Below are 20,608 nucleotides of genomic sequence, written 5' to 3'. Positions count from 1 at the left end.
CAGGAAGACTCATAAAGGAAGCTGGGACAATGTCACTACTACAAAGGATTACATCACCCTATATATATATATATATAAGATATATACTATATAGATATATATATATATACATCATATATTATATATATAATTATATATATATATATATATATATATATATATTATATATAGCATATTCAAATAATATTTACAGGGTACAGTTGAGTATGTCAATAACATTTTGTGATGGAAAAAATATATTTTTTAACAAAATAACAACCAACACACCTTAAGATTGAATTGCAATTATGGTGTCACTATCCTTACAGCAGTTTTTTAAAAAGGACCAGTTAAATACTGACAGTACACAATAGGTTCAAATGCAACAAAATTGAGCTCCTCCACATAGACTGGTTTTGGGGTTAAGATGTTCTCAATTGCAGTCTTCTGTCATAAGAGGATTGTCAAACAAGTTATTAAGTTAGTCCAGTGATACCTTCCCTAAGAGCTGTGCTAAGGTGTTACTCACATGAAAAGAACCATTTGAAGTGCATTTTCAACGTATTAAACAAAGCGGTGATTTTTTAAAATTAATAAAGCACTGAGTTACAACAATTCTGAATGTGTATTAAAAAAAAAACAAAAAAAAAAACATTGACTTTTATTTAGATTACATCCATTGTAGCTGCTTATACTTAGAAAAATGTTACATAATTAAAAGGTTACACTTCATTAAATTATTTTCATTGACTAGTACTAAAAAGAAACATAGTTATACAACCAGACAACTGCTTGGACGATAATTAGGATCATTTCTCAAATTTCTGCTAACTATTCTTTTCAATTCCAGGTACTGGATATAGTGCTATATAAATGTAATCTACACCTATATCTCAATCTTCATTGCTGAAAGGGTAACTTAATAACAACTTTTTAAATGTTTTATTTGAAAATGTTCAGTAAAATACGTCTGTTAATTTTCACATGGTGTACTATTATAATTATACACAGATGTAGAATGAAGAAAAATGTAAGAAAATAATAGCTTTAAAATTACAGTTGAAATATGCAGTACAATAATGCAGCCTACCCCACTCATTGCCAGTATCCATTCGTGAAGTAGAAATGATCAGTGTAAGGTCTGTATTAAATCTGGGGGATCAGCTGCAGTTGGTACGAAGATAGTAAGGAACTAGAGATTAGCCATATATAGTACTGTACTAGCTAGTAATCAATTTAGTAGATAACTAAGGTCTACATTCTCAAGCTTGTTGCAATTGACCTATAAAGGACTGGGGTGATGTTTAACCCATCTGTTTGTCAATAATCTCTATGGTATCTTAGTTTTGTGCACACCCACCTGATCACAAAGGGGTCAGTTTACCACCTTGGCTCTGCTTGGAGTCCATTACATTAGAGTAATAAACATTGCACAGCCATTTTGATGGGGAAATTCTGTTTACAATGTCTAAGGAGAGGTGCACAAAATAATTTTCATGCTAAAATTGCATATAGGAGCCTAAAAAATATTCTAAATATGATATTTACGTAAATCAATCAATACAGTTGTGTACCAACATTAGTAACTTTACAAAACAACTGGCAGGAAAGAGTTCATTTTTATTGTACGATATCAAGGATTGAACTTGGTCTAGAGAATCCCAGTACCAAGTCAATATCTCAGTGTTAGGTCTCTATCAAATCAATCATATGGTCACATAAATTTTATATGGCTATTTTAAGTCACGGATCAAAGTGAAGGGTGCCCATAGATTTTACCCACAGAGGTTCACCAACACTGGAAATATGTTTTTTGACATATTAGCAATTGTAGGGGCTTGACAAACTAATACTAGCTCTAACACAGGAATGCTTAATTACCTACGATCAGGCTTGTGTACTGAAGAACAAGCAAGTTGTGGTAACAGTCAGCTCATTAGCCTGCAGTTCAGAAGGCTGTGGGATCACATCCTGCAGCTTGTAAATTGTTACGCCATCCATTCTTGGGCCCTACAGTATCTTGAAAAAGTGATATACAGTACACATTACAAACAGTCACCACGCTGAAGCTAAAAGGCATTTCATGATAAAAACTGAGTCCTTACAAGAAAATCTTTTCATTTTTCATTTCATGAGAGGAGAAACTACAAATTAAACATAACTTTACAGATATAACATGTTATGTATTAATAATCAATATTATTATTTGTGTTTAAATATTTATACTACGCATTAATGAAAATGTCATTCACAATAAATCATTTTGATTTGCTATTTGTGATTTCGGAGCTTGGACAAATGTAGTTCTGTCTCTATAAACTTTGTTTTAGTCAATTTTTGTTTGAATGCTTCAGATTGAAACAATATTTTATGCTTTCATGTTTTGGCTATATCAAGGTCTTCATCAAACCTCGACTGTAGTTGCCTGCCATAGACATATGTGACCAAGGTAGATCAGCAAAAAGTGTCTTTTAAAATTAAAAACAGGCTCTAACTAGTGAACAGGTACTATAAGGGTTAAATTTCTGTTTTATATTACTGTATACAGCTCTGTAACAGATGCTGTTGACTCTTATTTCTATAGACTTTGGCTGATTGAGTCAAAGTAATATATGTCTGCATGTCAGGCAACTGAAACATATGAGCAAGTCCTAAACTAAGCTAAAAGCACAATCAAACTGAAAATACATAAAAAATAAATTGAGTAAGTACAATAAGAACCTCAAATACATCATACAAAGGCAGGAGGCATTAAACAAATTGAAATGTCATTTGAAACTCTTCTGAAAATACCAGTGGGCATAGTGAATATAAAGCAGTATTTGTTTTCCCCTACCAACTTTAAGTCATTTAGTCTAATTAAGTCATGCAAGCACATCACCAACCCTTATTCATTGTCCTGTCTCTTTAGTCTGTATATAATTCATATTTGATTTGTTGTTGTGTTTATTTATAAGCAAATCCAGATTTACTAATAACAAAAATGCAAGTTCACTCAACAAGCAACAGCACATTTATTTAGTAGTCATTCAAGTTTTAACATTTATCAAGGCTTAGGCAGCAACACACTTGTTAATGTGTTCATATTTACACATTAAAATTATAACTACAACAAACTAACAAACAAGAAAGTAATTAACATTATACCTGATTCATCAAGTACACTGACATAGCTCCAGGAGCACAGCAATGGATTAAATAGAGAGTATACACCAGACAGGGAAGTCAAAGCATGTTACAAACCTTCAGGGTTTGGTATTTTCAAATCATTCCTTTTTTCATAGTGCTTTTTATTTGTGATACAGTAACTGGACTGTTGTCTATTGACAGTGATTGGTTAATACCTCAAAGTGTCACTTTTGTAACTTTTGCCTACAGTTAAACAGATAAGACCATATCAGATTGTTAGTTATTTTTTATTATATGGCAAAAAATAAAAATTAAATCTTGCACATATTTTATCTCCAGTTTAATTTCTGAAAAGCACTACCATTACACGTTACCTTTGATATTAATATAAAGACAAAATAGGTGATTGAATTAGTAAATATTGCTTGCGTATGTAAAGTAACCAACACAATTGCCCGTTTCAATCTTAAAACTAAAAAGGCAAACCTACTGAAAAATAAATCTTCAGTTATTCAAAAAATAAATCATACTATAAATAGTATACAAAAATCTGGCAATACCCCCTTTTTTAATTGACAAATTTTCCTCAGTGTACAAATAATTTTGTTTGCATCTTCAGAAATACAGTCTAGTTATCGATACACACGTTCTCATACTGTAGTTTAGGGTTAGTTGTATTTCCTGTATAGGCTTTCTTATATTTGTAAAAAGGGATTACAAACAGTAGGAAAGATCTTTGCTGAAATTCTAGTTAAATTATATTTAATACTGTTCATATCACAATGGTTACATCACAACAAAATACTGCAAATTATCAAAAACTGTACATAAAATTACAGTTGATCTAAAATACATCATACTGCTAGTGTTAGAAGAGAAAAGTGCTTTTTTTTTTAAAACCAAGCCAGTCCTTCTAGATGTACAAAACCTCCATACAATTTCCATTAAGTAAGACTCTGAGGATGAGTCTCGAATGTGCTGTAATTTATTACTGTGACAGGGACAGTGGAGCTTCATGGAATTCATCTCTTGCGCTGTCTGGAAGGCAGATTACCTGACTTCCAAAAGAAGCGGAGCTCCAAAAGTGCTAGAAATCAACAGCTAAGACACTCAGTGCTAGAAGTCAACCCTTAACATCTCTGGATATAGAAATACTAGAATATACGGCTACTTCAATGGATCCCTCAGTGGCACAGAGGCTCTTCTAATCTTACTGCAGTTAGATTATGTGCTTTTTGCATAAAAGCAAAACTGGTGAGCATATATCTATCTAATTGTAGCCAATGTGTTCAGGCAGCTAAGCTCTTGCTGTTTTAAAGGGTTTCAGTCTATTAAGTCACTTTTCACAGTTGGAAATTCAGCTCCTTGTCAGCGGTGCCTGTACTGCCTCATCAGGGGTACGATGCAGGAAGAAGGTCCAGACAGCTTCAGGAATGGATGACGCAGTAGTTCCTGTGCAGTAGCTCGCTGCGAAGGTTCTCTCACCAACATCAAGTCTAAAAATCCTCTCAGGACAGATGAAACCTGATGAACAAAAATATTGTATTAAAAATAGTTTATTACAGCATTTTTAAAGAAGCATTTAATAATAGTTTCACTTTCCATGTTTTTTTTATTTATGTATTTATTTATTTTTGCCAAACTTCTTTTCTAAAAGTAAAAACAATTACCAATTGACAATAAATTTGTAATTTTGTAGAGTGGCCATTAGCACTGTAGTTTAGCACAGCGAATTTTCCGGCTTAATACAATTCTTCTGTATATGCTTCATTAGACAAATTTAAATAATGTAAAGACTGCCAGTATAAATATATGATACCAGTGGTAATATCTTAACAAGTATCACAGATACAATGGATATTTATATCTACCATTTACATATATGTAGACAACTATGAGAAACAGACACATATTACACTGTGTAGAAGTGAGTAGTTTTTCGAGATTTACAATTATACTGTAAATATAGTATAATTGTAAATCTCGAAAAACTACTCACTTCTAAATCTTTTGTAGTCATCTTTGTATTACTTTAGTATAAATACATGTTAATTTGGATTCATATGTTGTTTTTTTCTGACTTTATGTGAATGAAAAGACACACATTTGCCCGTTTTCCCATTGGAAATAGTGATATTTTGAAATATCACTGTCCTGGTCACAAAAGCAAAGTTTGTGGGGAATAATAGCCATGTTCTATACTTTTGAGGCATAAGCAATTAGGAAATAACACTTACTACCCAGGAACAAAAAAATTGTGTTACATAGTGTTATCAGACATGTACCGACTTAAAAAAACAACTTGTGCCTTAACATCTTTAATTTGTTACTTTAAAACATTTGGTGGAAGTAGTAAAAGGCATTATATAATGTATGTATGTATGTATGTGTTTTCAGTAATACAAGACCATTGTACAAGAGAACTGTACCTTATGGGTTTCCTTTAACCTTGGAGGCAAATTGTCTCGTATCCTCCTCATTGCCTGAAGTGGGGGTTCATTAAAATAAGGAGGCTCTCCGTCCACCATTTCTATTACCATGATGCCAAGGGACCAAATATCTACCTACAAAACAAAGAAAAACAAAAACATTTTCAATAAAATACTAAAAATACAGTTACAGTGATACTGAAATGTATGTAAATAGCATGTTTCTGAAAGAAAGTTACTTTCATGTTTAAAAAGGGAGTCCAATTAAGCAGCTGTTGCATCTTTAACACAATATATGGTCATGCTTTATTTTAATAAAGGGACAATTTTTTGTTTATTAACTGTTAACAGCTAGACTACAAACATTAAGGAAGTTGCTCATGTTTCAATAGTTATTATATACAGTAGTTCCTGGCTAAACCGGACATGTCTAGTGAAATAATTAGGTGTTTGGTTAAAAAAAATAAAAATAAAAAATGCATCCTCACACATTTATAGTGCTCAATTTATTTAAAATTAATAAATCATTGCACTGAAACAACATTATTGTTGTAAAAATATAAATCTGTACAGTAGGCATATACAATACACAGTATGGTAGGAAAATCAAATTAATACCTAAGACTCTGGCTTGCTTGTTATCCCCAAACAAAAGTGCATCACACTTGTAGAACGCTCATTTAGCTTCATGGCTCCACTCTTTGGAACTCTCTCGTAGCTTTGGTGCGTGATGCTCCGACCGTAGCTCGCTTTAAATCAACTCTCAAAACCCGCCCGTTCTCTCTTGCTTTCTATGCTCCTTAAGCCTGATATCTGTTATTAGCTGCTGCTACTATTTCACATATTGTTACTATCGTGTATTCTGCACTTTCCACTGTAGTTATTGTACTACTTCATGTATTATGCACTTTCCACTGTATTTAGTGTACTATTGCATGTATTATGCTATTATCATGTATTATGTACTTTCCACTGTATATCATGTATTATGCATTTCTCTATTTGAAGTATTATGGATTTTCTTGTATTTAGTGCATCTTGTAATGCACTTTGTGATGGTGTTCCACTATGAAAGGCGCTATATAAAATAAACATTGATTGATTGATTGATTGATTAAATGTGTCCAGTATATTCAAATGTACAGCATAGGTGTCTGTATTAGCAAGGGACTACTAGACTAACAAAAGCAGACATCTTCGTACCTAGCAAGTCTGACTGCAGCCTGGACAAGGAGATTGGTACCACATGGCAAAGTGCAACTAGTGTAATAGGATCAGTGGGTAGCAGATGTTTTATATAATGCCCTACAGCTTGCTGAGTTTATTGAGTATATGGGATAAAAACCCCTTATACTGTAGCCTTATATTGTAAACATACCTCAGTTCCATATGGTAGTCTAGAAATCACCTCTGGTGCCATCCAGTAAGGAGTGCCAACCAGTGACTTCCTCTTAGGAACCTCCTTGGAAACTTGAGCACAGAAGCCGAAGTCTGAGAGTTTTATCTGTAAGAAAAAAGCAACAGATCAATTTGAATGATACATTTCTCTCCAGCTAGAAAACAGACTACAAGATATTATGTTATAATGCAGGGATTCCCAATCCTGGTCTGGGGGACCCCTGTGTCTGCTGGTTTTCATTCCAACTGAGCTCTCAATTACTTAATTGAACCCTTAATTGAACTATTAGTTAGCTTAATTAGACCTTCTGAATTGTTTTCAGTTTGAATTGTTTCAACAGTTGGATATTTCAAGTTAATTGTACAATTTTATAAGTAACTTGAAATCTGCAACTTTTTAGGAGCTGAGGACAATTAAAAAGATCTAATTGAGCACATTATTAGTTCAATTAAGGGTTTGATTAAGTAATTGAGAACTCAGTTGGAATGAAAACCAGCAGACACAGGGATCCCCCAGGACCAGGATTGGGAAACCCTGTAATAATCTACACCAAACTGTGCATAATAAGGCTGTAATTGTATTGAGGGGTTATAGTGACATATAACTCATCATAGTACTAATATACAGTTTTAGTGTATATTATTTGCTATAATAGATAGTGACAGACATAAACTATAGAACTAGTTGTGTTTATTTTTAACAATTCAAGAAGTGTTCAGAATCACATAGAATAACACTGGATACAGAATTGGAGAAGTTGTAAAACAAATACTTTGTTTAACAATTAAAACTACATGCCTTATTACTTTAATAATCAGAGGAGAGAATTTGCTTGGCTGTATCTGTCAAACTCCCTGTTTAAACTCTAGGTTTTTCTTGCTTTTTTCTTTTGGCTTTTCGTTATACTCTGTTTACGGACCCAAGATTCAATTTTATATACAACTTAGTGGTTTAGGGGCTCTGCATACTTGCTACTTTCTGTTAACAGACTGGACAAATTGTTAGGTTCTTATCATTCCCCTGATTCCCTGAAATAAAAATGTAACCATTACTGCATTAGCTATTTAGCAGGTGGCAGCAGGTGTAGCCCGTTGTGTCGGTCTTTGAGGCTGTTGGGGCCAAGTGTGCCTGGGAAAGCCATAGCTGCCTACATGCAGCTATCAGTGCTACCAGATTCCTGCCTACAGCCTGCCTGGTAAGTTTCGAGATACGGAGCAGGTTCTTATTATCCAGGCGCAGCTCATCCAGCTATTGTGGTGAAGGCCTGTGATTGTCAAAAAGGGACCTCAGCAAATAGGACTGGTAGACTACTAGAATACTATTATTATTGCCTAGCCATGCAGTGAACACACTGGCTGAATAGGCACTCTTGAGGATCACTGAGATCCCGGTACTGCTTTTTGGGGCAAGTATTGTCCTTGGACAGGAGCTCTAAATTAGGCGCCTGTAGCGAGGTGGTGATTGAAGCCTCCACTGGCGGAAAATGGGCCAGACCCAGATTCTCTGCATCATGCACTGTATATATAGGGTGTCCATTGATCGAGCCGTGTCCAAAAGAAAATCTGGGCACACTGGGGGGAGACATGGGAGGGATGGTTGGCTCATCATGAAAGATGGACTGCCTTGTTTCACCTTATGCAGGCCAAGGCACTTGCAAGATTTCAGTGGCCTTCTTGATCAACGGTAGAAGCTCTGCTGACAGGGAGAGTTTAACTGCAGGGGACATGCCATCGGACTCCACATCCTCAGACAGGAATGCCAGCTCCTGTTAGCCAACCTCATCAGAGGCGGCGATGGACAGTATGTCCTCCTGTGGCCAATCTGTGAGCACCTTTGATATATCTTATTCAGGGTTTGGGTCTTTTGAAGGTAAATACCCATATGGTAATAGTTACATTTCGTACTTGAAAGGGAACTTGCCATCTAGAACTGCATTATTTAACTTACCAAACTAAAACGTTGAGAAAAATATGTTAACACAATGGATATCTTTGTCGCCCTCTCACACAGATCAAAATCATCCAATATCATCCTACCAGCTAAGCAGGCAAGCAAAAAGTTCTGCATAATAATCCACTCAAAACACCCTTCTCTCTCCTACATCAGATGCTGCAGTTGAACCTGCTGCCACTGAATTGTGTTCCAGCCCTTGGGTGTCTCAATCTCTCTGCTGATCAAAATAAAAGCTTTTTCTTTTGATCCTTCTCCTCTGTGGCTCTTTCAAAGACTGATTGGCTCAGGATCAATGCTGCTGAAAAACCCAGACTCATATGCACCCTATGACTCATCTGCAGCCTACGCGCTGCCCTTGGCAGCATCATCTGAGGTTTTGAATCTACCGCAATTTTCCAGAGGCGACCTTTATCTAATCCAGCCTTCGAATCGTTTCTTCTCCAAGCTTCCCTCAACAAGACTGGCCCTCCAGCAATCTCGGCAAAGCTTTTTAAATCTGGCATTCAAATCCCAGTGGGAAGCAACTGGATTGGAATGGTGTGTTTCTTCTCAGCTATTCCATCAGCACCATTGTCTTTTCACCCCCATTCCAGCACAACGCAGAAACCAGCCTCGGAAAGTCCAGCCTTCGCGGTGTAAGCATGCTCCATCTGGCGTTCTTCCACACCCAGCCCCAGCAGGGCCGCTGTCAATGGTTTGATTCTGATCCTACGCACTCTGGCTCCCTTGCAGCTGCCCATCATATAAATCTACCACAAAATCTGTCTGTGTCTTTCCTAACTGCACCTCCATATTATTATTAGCTAACTCAATCAGTCAATTCAGCCCCTCTTCACCAATGGGGAAGTGTGACAGAGGTGCTCTGTTACTGTGTGGGTATCCGCTGAGAGATGAGAGAGTCAGAAGGTTTGCAATTGAAATGGTATGATTTAGTTACAAATATTGCAGGCAGGTTCAGTGGTTGATGGCCGCCACTAGGGTACCAACAATGGTATCCTTAGTGCTCAAGAACATACACTAACACATGTACATGACAAATACAAAAAGGCAAAAACAAAACACAGTAAAAAAAAACAGCTACAAAACAAAAGCTGGCCAAACACGGGCCGAGCGCTACTCCTACAAAACGGGAGGTCCCGTTCCAGAAACCTTCAACCTACACAAAATTAAACTGTTGTGGGATTAAAATCCCCTAAATTAATCCCTACCATAAGCACACACAGAACTCTGGTATACACGCAGCCATTCTTGGCTGGTCCACCTGGTTCACTCTCCCTGGCTATCCATGCAGGAATGAATCTTCACCCTGGCGCACAAGAACAGGAACCAGCAAAAGCAGAACAAAAGCTTGTGACCAGGGTTAAGTGATAATCAATTACTCAATCAAGAGCAGGGAGGGAAGTCTAACCTTCTAGTACACACTTTGCTTTACAAAATTACAACATTTGTATTTACAAACCAAACCTAACACATCTTCTTTACAAATCCAGCCAAAAATACACTCTTTACAGGGGCAGGCCTCAGCTCTGCCAGTGGAAGAAAGAAAGGAAGACAAAAGGTAAAAAAAAAAACTAATTAAAGCACATATTCAGCCCCTCTACATTTCTTCTCCACCGCTAATGACTCCTTGTATTCTCACAAGCATTTACAGGTGGATCCTGCTTCTGTTCTTCTCTCCCAATCCAAACTTCTGCATCGCATTCAAGATATACCTATCCACCCTTCACTCTGACTCTCTTCTGCATCTGCTTTAGGGGCCAATATCTCTTCACTCGGTTGTTGCAGCAGCCCAAGATTTTGACTTCCCATTGTGAAGCCTCTGCTGGATCACTATCGCATCCCCTTCCTCCTGCTACTTCTTGACGACTCACCCCCCTCACATCTCCCACAAGCAGAATACCTCCTCCAGCTCTGCATCATCTTCTCTGCAGTCAGCGCTCCCCTCTCCGAGGAGAAAATTATCAGCCCAGCTCACTCCCTCAACTTCTCTGCATCTTTGTTGACATGCTTCTCTCTGAGCATCCGCCCCCCTCCTGTCCTGTGAACTCCCTGTCTTCTACAGATGAAACTCTTAATCTCCAGGCCATTGCTGTTTGTTTTGGTATCGATGATGTTTTGTTGTGTACATGTACTGGCGGTAGAGTTTTTAAAAAATAATACTGGCATTTTTATCATCAACCCTATTATAACATGGGCAATCTTATTATACATGGGTCTCGCTCGCCATTTAATCTTATTAAATATGGGTCTTGTGCCACCATCGTGCATAATAAGACTGTAAACACTGAAGTTTATAGGAAAGTTATCATCCACCATGTATAATAATAATAATAATAATAATAATAATAATAATAATAATAATAATAATAATAATAATAATAATAATAATTTGTTGCAAACCCTTACCCTTCCATCACTTGTGAGAAGTATCGAGTCACTTTTTATATCCCGGTGAATAACACCTTGAGTATGGAGATATGACAAAGCCTTCAACACTGACAAACAAACTGTTGCTATTTGTTCTTCATTCATCCTGCAATGAAAATAGAATGGTGTAAATAATATATGTCAAATAATAGAGGGGATACATCTCAAACAGAGTTGCTCAACACCATTATTGTATCTTACATAAATTTCTAAACAAATATTTCGATGGGAGTGTGATGTGACCATTCCTGTTGCCCTTCTATGCAAAGGAGTTGCAAGGCACACATTATCAACTGATAGATGAATGCTGTGATTATTACAAGGTCATCAGCCTTTTCACTACCTTGTGAATAGAATGCATCCCCCCCCCCCCCCCCCACTGTGCCACCATAAAATTGTAATGCTATACTTTTCTTCCATAACATTCTTTTTAAATCCAAATAACACCCAAAGAAAACCCATTGAAAAATGATAACAGTTTTAACAAGCTATAAGGACAAAGATACATGGCATGTTAAAATAGTAATACAAATGGGGCCCTACTCTTTTCTGATGCACTTCATTACACACTGCTAGAACCTTGTTACTAAACATGGCAAATCGAGTTTATCACAAAACACAATACTTACCATTGCTGCCTGCTGTGTTTCCTACACAAATAAGTGGTCAGCATTGATTTACAACCAAGGATATGGGAATAAAAATATCAAAACATTTGCTACTATGCTGAAAAATATAGTTTAGTGATAAGTACAACACAGCAGACAGGAACAGCAAAAAGTAATATATGTTATTATACTTTATAAATGTTCAGTAACACAGGAATGGCAAAAAATCACAGAGAATAAGAAGTCACATAAAAATGCTCTCTGCACACAAACACCAATTTACATTGTGCTGGCTAAATTGCACTGTCATAAGTGTTTTGCAGTAAAGGCGAGACCCTGTAAATAAAACAGTGCGAGAGTGCACAGGAAAGTGTACCTGAAATCATCATCCTTCTCAGATATCCTTCATTAATGTTTTAATACTTGCTTTATGAACAGGCGCAACTTTCCTGAAGAATTATGCACTGTCAAAGTCTTTTAAAAGTAAGTTATTTATCATCTAATTGTGCCTATTAATGCAATGCAGTGACTTCAAAATTACTTTAAAATACCAAATCAACCCCCAAATACATAAATAAAAATAAACATTTCTACTTTTTTTACACACATACACACACACAACCAATTCTACAGGCAAATTCTACTTTTAAATTTGGAGTTAGCAAGCATGTAAAGTACTGAGCCTAATGTGCAATAAATCAAAATTTAGTGGCCCATTTACTGCCAGAGAACGTACTAATTTACATACCATACCATACAAGTTACATGTATTTTGAGCGATAGTTTAATGTGCATGATAATGTCAGAGACTTCCCCGTGACCACCGTGATAGCAAAAGCCCCAGCAGTCCAGGCATATCTTTTGGCCAGTAGCTTATTATGAAGGTGGAGGTGGCTTACAGCCATACATTAATGCCACAGAATGCACGTCTTGTCGTGTTTTACTTCACAAGCTGCACATGAGCGCAATATATGAAAACTCCATAATAACGATTACATTTCAGACACTCCAAAACTATGTATGACGGAGAGTTTAGAAATTTTTTACTTGGAGATATTCTCCATGTATGCATTGTCTTCCTGCATCTGTAGCTGAGTTTTCAAAGTCTCAGCTTTTGGATTTGCAATGGGATCTATAAAGTAACTGCTGCATCCTTTTCGTAATTATGTAATCTTTCCACGGACAACCTGAAAGGTGCCTGCAGACCATTGATTGAGAACCACTGCCTTAGACGAATGGTCCACAAGCAAAGGCAGAAGCTAAATCTATCCTTTATTTATTTATTTATTTATTTATTTATTTATTTTTTTTAAGGAATGCCTATTTCATTGAAAAGAAACAAGGACATCAGGTGAATAAAATGTCAGATGTTTAGGGGTAACCCGAGGAAAACCATGGATAGGTGATTGATACAGGTCAGGTTGATTTCCCATTGATTCCCATTGGTGTAGAATTCCAGATATGTCTCTTTTAAATAACAAAATGTGAGTTAGAAATAATGGAAATATTTGATTATTTCCTTTTGTTTTGTTCCTTGTTTTCGTACCATAAGAAAGACAGGAATTCATATGGCTTCATATTTCTTCTTTATGATATGAAGAATAAATAGTGCAAACATATACAGCCTGAGCAGAGCTGAGGAACTGAATACAAATAAAATATATCATGACTTGCCCTTAGGGGTTGTGAACCTTAAACAAAATTGTGCAATTGTCATTTAACATTTTGCCTCTTTGCTGGCCGTATAATTCAAGGGGTGTCCACGGAGGACGCTCTGTAAAGGACAGAGTGACGAGCCCGAAGCTCAGAATTAGGTGCAGGCTTAGAGAGGCCCGGGATTGAAATTAGGATAGAAAAGAGATCCCGACCAATAAGCTCTCCTTTTGCTGAGGACAGAGCTTGGTTGAAGGTCATGTTCCTGAGGATCTGAAACATATAAAAGGGCTCTGCTCGGCAGAGGCGCCTCTCGGGGCGATAGGAATAGTCCAACAGCTTAGGACTGAAAGGAGAGATAATAAAGGGTTCCCTGACTGGTCTGGTGCTGCACTCGCGTCAGGTGAGGCACAGGCCTTCGAAGCAGGGAGAAGGAAAGCATCCCACAGGGAACATGCAACAGAGAGAAATGGGCTAGTCTGGGACTTGGTCACTGAGAGCGTAAAGCGGGTCATGTCCTGAGTGAAGGAAGGACACCGCCTCTAGTGGTGAGGTAGAATAGGCGCATGAGCTGTGAAAGGATAATGTGGCTGGGGGTCCCCCTAGTGTGAGGACAAGGTAACGTGTCTGACCTGAGGTCAGGGGAGTGGATCTGTGATTACCCATCCAAAAAAAAAAAGTTGGACCCCCTGCTCCAGACCATCAACGTGAGACAAACAACAGAGTTGCACCAGTGCACAACATAAAAGAAATAGCTGGAAAAGAAGGGAAAGGAAGGGACATACGAGACAAACTGGAGAGGTTAAAATAGTGTTAGTGTGATATGGTTATGTGATTACCTGCTGTTCAGTGGAGTGGAAAAAAAACCCTTCTAGAAGGGGAAAACCTCAGGTGGCCCTGGTGGTCAGGTAGCCCCCACTCTGGTTGATCTGAAATGATTGTGGAGGAAGCTGGATCTGGAGACGAGGGTAGTGAGACCATCCTACGTGTTACATAATACGGGATTGATCAGCGGTTTGCTACTATCATGTCTGCTTGGAATGGAAAAGGTGAACTCAGATTCAGAGATTTGGGTTTCACAACTCCTGTCATTCTCCTAATAGGAACTCCTTAACTCTTAATCATATTTCCAGTCTTGTCACCAAGTATTAATGTTTGTAGTTTTTGAAAGGATGAGCAGACATACAACTAGATTGCTGAGGAAATCAAGCGGAAATGGCTGCCACGATCTGAGTATTGGAGACAAGCTGGAGCGTTGGAAGTTGTAGATTTAAATGGTTAACTAAAGCAACTTTTGCCTGCTGCAACAGTGATCAGATCTGAATAGGGAGTCAAGATCTGCTGTAGTGAGGAGCGATTAAGAGTAGAGGGCGGGATCTGCTGAACACTGCAGAGCCCTGAGGAAGTAAATGATGGAGTGCTGTCAGTAGCATGCAATAGCCCAACTGTAGAAAGCAGAGATCTGCTGAAGCAGTTATCTGTTCTAGTGAATGGTGGACTGCCTTCGGTAGTGTGCAGTGGCTTGCTGTAGAGGGCAGAGATTTGCTGAGTGTGTATATTGGTCTTTGAGTGTTAAGGTCGGTTTAGATGGAGCTGATGATGGGCTAAATTTGGGCAGAGATTAGAATGCAGAGATCTAAGTCTGCTGCAAAACCCGAGAATGCGTTGCTCTGAGGCTGCTGTGAAAACTATTGATTTGATCAGGAGCAGTCTATCCATTGCAGGGTAGGAGGGCGCCATGACTGAAACATTGATAATAGTAGGACATGGTTTCTGTATCCAACATTGAATGAAATATTAACTTCTGAAGCAGGGCCAGAGCTAGGATCCACTGGGCCCTGGTGCAAGAACGTGAAGTAGGACCCCCCCCCCCCCCCCCCCCCCCCCCAATAAATAAACAAATAAATAAATAAATAAAACAACTCAACCTAAAAAAAAGTTTTGTTCCAAAAATGAGTACAAATCATGTGTGACTTTTGGGGAATTAATTAAACTTCAGTTTATTTAGCTGCACATGTTTATATTTCATGATTTCAACTCTTAGCTCTTTAGTACAAAAGTCAGACCAAGCAGCTAGATCATAAAAATCACATAAAAGGTGCCTGACTGGGTACCGGGTTTACAATACATTCAGTACCTTGTATTTGCTGTTGTTGTATATTTCCAAACTGTTGTTTATTTTTCGTGCGAGGAGTTTGGCAGTTCTGGTGCTGTGCTATACTTCCATCTACTGTTGTTGGCCCACTTTTAACCAACTGAATGTACTTTTTTTTTTTTTTAGCATTTTCTGCTTCTTTTTGGGAATTTCTAGCTGTCTTTTCTGTTCTTTTCGCTTTGAACAACCCGACTTGTGTTTTGATGGCATATTCGATATACCGTAGGTTATGTACTTATTACCACAACTGTGGAAAAATTAGCTTACTTCCACCAAGTGGTGTTATTTTATTTATTTATTTATTTATTTATTTATTTTTACCAGATAAGTCTATTATGGAAAATGGGGGTGTGATGTAGGAGTTCACAGAGAGAATTAAAGTTAACCCCCCCTGTAAATGGAACAGTCTGTTGTTTTTTAATCGATACTGACCTATTATAAAGTTTTACGCGGAGTCCCGCCTACGTAGCTCTGATTTGATAATATGTGTTTTGACGGACAATAAACGGTTTATTTTTGAACCACCGGGAGATTTCGTTTTTCGATAATGGACTTCGAAAAAAAAAAGAAAAAAGAAATTGGTATGGGCAAAGATGTTCCTAAAAAATCTTTGGTATGGGCCCCAGCAGAGGCTGGGCCCGGGTGCAGTCGCATTCCTCGCTGTAGATGCAGTACTGAGTGTTTTTTTGTGATTCAATGCCTTTTTAACCTGTTTTACTCATACTCTGTTTAAAAATTAAACAGAACGTGTAAAATAAACAACGTGTGTGAAAATAAATTGGACCTGACGTGCCTGACAAGCGCTGAATAAATTAACCGCTAAGGGTTAAAGACGACTGAATCAGAGGAAGACAGATCGACAAATTGGTTATCTGCTGCTGAAATGGCGGCGTCTTTAGCAGAGAATTCTGTATAGTACTTGTAGAACATAGTACCCCTGTATCTAACAGAGCTCAATAATGTAGAATAAATACTGATCCGGCTCTTGACGGCGGTGTGGAACTTAATGTCGCCTGACTTGAGTTTAACACTGATATCTTTACAGTTGATTATTTACTTGGTAAAAGACCTGAATGTTATTGTTAATGTATCCAGTTGGTGAAAACAGATATCTTCTATTATTTGCTTTCGAATGTTTGGAGAGAGTGGGGTGCCAAATGGTAGAAGCTGAATGAGAACCAAATGCAATTGCTGATACTAATTGTACTTGGGCTAAGCTTAATGATTTCTTGCAGTGTGAGATGGACTGTTGGGACAGACAGCAAGATAGGGGAAAAACTGCCAATAAAATGATAGTGATACTGCATCCCACTAATGTATGATTTAATTATGCGTAGATCCAGATGGAGAGTCTCTTGCGTGTGCGATGAAAGCAAGGATCCGGCCTTGATTGAACGGACAGGAAGAATCCAGCTTTGGAAGCGACCTGTTTGCCCATATCGTTGAGTTGAAGCAATTGAAATGGTGAAGGAGTGAATGAGGGACTTCACGTCCTCGAAAATGTTGTTTATGAAGCTGAAGGGTGGGATTGGTTTTGGCTGCGTCTCCTGGTTGCTGTGCTAGGAAGAGATGGTGATCAGAGGAGAGGAGAGCGGTGCAGCCACCTGTCCTGAAGCTCTGGACTAGCAACTTTGCAGTAATTGCACTTGAGAAGCAGGCAGCATGGTGCAGCAGATAAAAAAGGTACAAGAAATATTCAATGCCGCCATACTATCGTTTCCAGCTGGGATGTTGCTACTGTTGTTGGTTTTTAAAAGTTAGATGAGTGGCCAATCCTTATAAAATAGCTGCTCTGGAGGCTGAGCCTGCTTGCAGGGGCGTTTTGATCTCCGTAATGCCAGGGCAGCAGGTCTAGTTGCTGGGAGAAGTCTGCATTAGAAGTAGACGGTACCATCAGAGAACTGAATGAGATATTGTTGAGGAGAATCCGTTAGGGAGGTTTCCTGATCTGAATTGGAGTTGGTTCATGCTGAAAATTAAGAGTTTAAAATTTTGCGCAGATAACGGGGTCGCAGCGTATGCAAGAAAGCAAAACACTAGATAGAGGGAAAAAAGCCTGATTCATCTGCTTTTTTACTTCTATAATAATGTACTGTATATCGGTTTAAATAATTTAAAGAGGTAAAAATTGTGAAGAAGCCACACGCAAAATAGTTTTGGAGAGCAGCTGACTCAACTAATATGCTTCAATACCTGCTAACAAACATTAAAAATCTATACTAATAGGCATTTCTCAAATAGAATTCATACAGAACGTAGAATTCATATTGTCAAAGCAAAGAAAAAAACTGAAGTATATAAACCTACCTCGTATGGGTTACAATATCAGTCAAAGCACCACCTTCCAAAAACTCCATGACGACCCATAGCTCATCCCCCACAAGATAGCTGTTGTACATGTCAACCACATTTTCATGATGGTAGTCTCTCATTATAACTACCTGAATGGAGAGAGAGAGAGAGAGAGAGATTGTTTACTATTCAATGGCTTGATTTACATGCAAAAATGTAAATAAGTCTCATCTTTTTGTCATGCTATTTTAGTAGTACCTTTCAGGCACTTTTTAGCTTTTCCTATTTTCTATGGCGTGAGGTATGTGCATGCTATGTCACACTCTCACAACAGTGAAGACAGCATTTGCAGTTTCTAAACTGCATGTAAACCAAGACAATGTTAACTAATATACAACGTATTGTACATGTATACATTTTAACCATTATCCTAAGAACCAATAAAGCCATCACTTTCAAATCAAAGTTTTTTTGTGCATAATGGGGATATGTGGAGAGCATCTTTTTGGTTTTCTTTAATATTTATATAATTCTTAATCAGTGCTCAGCTTTATCTATTAAATCCAACAATTTTACATTTTACAAATGCATATTACTATATTATAATACAGTTAGCTGTGATTAAATATAAAATATCTGCAAGATGCAATGTAGTCCTGAACTAAACACCCCCCAGATTCAAACTCTTGCTTCCCAGGGTGAAAGGCATAAAAGACTAGAGAATTAGCCTGCTTCACCACCTTCCACTTTCAGGTTTAAATTAAACTGCTAAGAAACAAAGCTGAAATGGTTACTCCATCACTGCATGAACTGAAGAAAGCAATGGGCACACGTGATTGAAGCTACTTGGAGCAAATAAGCTCACAAACCTCGTTGAAAAGCAGTTCCCGTCTCTGTTGTTTCCTGAGGTCCATTTTCTTTACTGCAACCTGCTTGCCAGTGTGCTTTTCTGTAGCGATGCACACAATGCCAGTGGAGCCTTCTCCGATCTTGATAAAGTTGTCCAGGTATTCCCGGGGGTCACCAGGGTTCACCACCAGCTGGAGTGCCGCCCTAAACTGTTCATGGGACACCCTCGAGGGCTGCTGATCAGAGGAGGAACCCCAGCTCGGCGGAGGGTAAGCACCAGAAGGAATGTAGGGAGACGAGGGCTGGGAGTAAGAAGCTTGAGGACTGGGCTGTGCAGGGGGGCGATTGTATGGAGATGGTTTGTGGTATGTCGGGGGGTATTGGTAACCAACTGGGTAGCTTGGCTTGGTTTGACTTTGAGGTAGTTTAGTTGGGCCTCTGGGATATGTTTCTGCAACAGGCACCTGTGGGCTTACATCTCTCTGTGCTCTTTCATGATCCACCTACAAAACAACAAAACAACGAATTAAGACTTAAATCTCTTGTTGTGCTGTGCTTAAAATTCAAATAATTTAAATAATACAAGCAAATCCTCTGTACATGGATATATATGCAGTGTCTTGCAAAAGTATTCAGACCCCTGACCAATTCTCTCATATTAATGAATTACAAATGGTACATTGAAATTTCATTCTGTTCAATATTTTATTTTAAAACACTTAAACTCAAAATCAATTATTGTAAGGTGATATTGGTTTTATGTTGGGAAATATTTTTAAGAAAAATAAAAAACTGAAATATCTTGCTTGCATAATTACACACATTAATATTTGGTAGAGCCACCTTTCGCTGCAATAACAGCTTTAAGTCTTTTGGGGTAAGTATGTACCAGCTTTGCACACAGTGTCGGAGTGATTTTGGCCCATTCTTCTTGGCAGATTTGCTCCAGGTTGTTCAGGTTGGTTGGACGAAGCTTGTGGACCGCAATTTTTAAATAGTGCCACAGATTCTCAATGGGATTGAGATCAAGACTTTGACTGGGCCACTGTAGGACATTCACCTTTTTGTTCTTGAGCCACTCCAATGTTGCTTTGGCCTTGTGCTTGGGATCACTGTCCTGCTGAAAGGTGAATTTCCTCCCAAGCTTCAGTTTTTTAGCGGACTGAAGCAGATTCTCTTGCAGTATTTTCCTGTATTTTGCTCCATCCATTCTTCCTTCAATTGTAACAAGATGCCCAGTCCCTGCTGATGAGAAGCATCCCCACAGCATGATGCTGCCACCACCATACTTCACTGTAGAGATGGTGTGTCTTGAGGCATGGGCAGTGTTAGATTTGCGCCACACATAGCGCTTTGAGTTTTGGCCAAAAAGCTCTATCTTGGTCTCATCTGACCATAAAACCTTTTCCCACATCGCAGCTGGGTCACTCTCATGCTTTCTGGCAAACTCCAGACGTGCTTTCAGATGGTACTTTTTGAGTAACGGCTTCTTTCTTGCCACCCTCCCATACAGGCCAGTGTTATGCAGAGCTCTTGATATGGTGCACCATTACTCCACTCCCAGCCACTGAACTCTGTAGCTCCTTCAAAGTGATTGTTGGCCTCTCTGTGGCTTCTCTCACAAGTCTCCTTCTTGTTTGAGTGCTGAGTTTTGAGGGACGGCCTTTTCTTGGCAGTGCCTGGGTGGTGTGATGCAGCTTCCACTTCCTGATTATTGATCCAGCTGTGCTCACTG

At 38.3% G+C, this 20,608-nt stretch overlaps 1 protein-coding gene across 4 annotated transcripts in view; it reads right to left on the bottom strand.

The window, feature by feature from the left end:
* Positions 1-2,969: 2,969 nt before the first annotated feature.
* LOC121315925 (serine/threonine-protein kinase PAK 5-like) overlaps positions 2,970-20,608 on the bottom strand; it is a 127,336-nt gene continuing 109,697 nt past the window's right edge. For all 4 annotated transcript variants that reach the window (XM_041250538.1, XM_041250541.1, XM_041250540.1 and 1 more), the window contains 6 exons: positions 18,894-19,376; positions 18,040-18,173; positions 11,296-11,422; positions 6,916-7,041; positions 5,538-5,672; positions 2,970-4,632 (listed from right to left, as the gene is read on the bottom strand). In XM_041250538.1, coding sequence (XP_041106472.1) covers positions 4,477-4,632; positions 5,538-5,672; positions 6,916-7,041; positions 11,296-11,422; positions 18,040-18,173; positions 18,894-19,376 — 1,161 coding nt within the window. In that variant the 3' untranslated portion in view covers positions 2,970-4,476. The remainder of the gene's footprint in view (positions 4,633-5,537; positions 5,673-6,915; positions 7,042-11,295; positions 11,423-18,039; positions 18,174-18,893; positions 19,377-20,608) is intronic.

This window comes from Polyodon spathula, chromosome 5 (assembly GCF_017654505.1).
Source record: "Polyodon spathula isolate WHYD16114869_AA chromosome 5, ASM1765450v1, whole genome shotgun sequence".
In the NCBI taxonomy this organism is placed as follows: domain Eukaryota; kingdom Metazoa; phylum Chordata; class Actinopteri; order Acipenseriformes; family Polyodontidae; genus Polyodon; species Polyodon spathula.
This window is presented reverse-complemented; position numbering and strand designations above follow the sequence as displayed.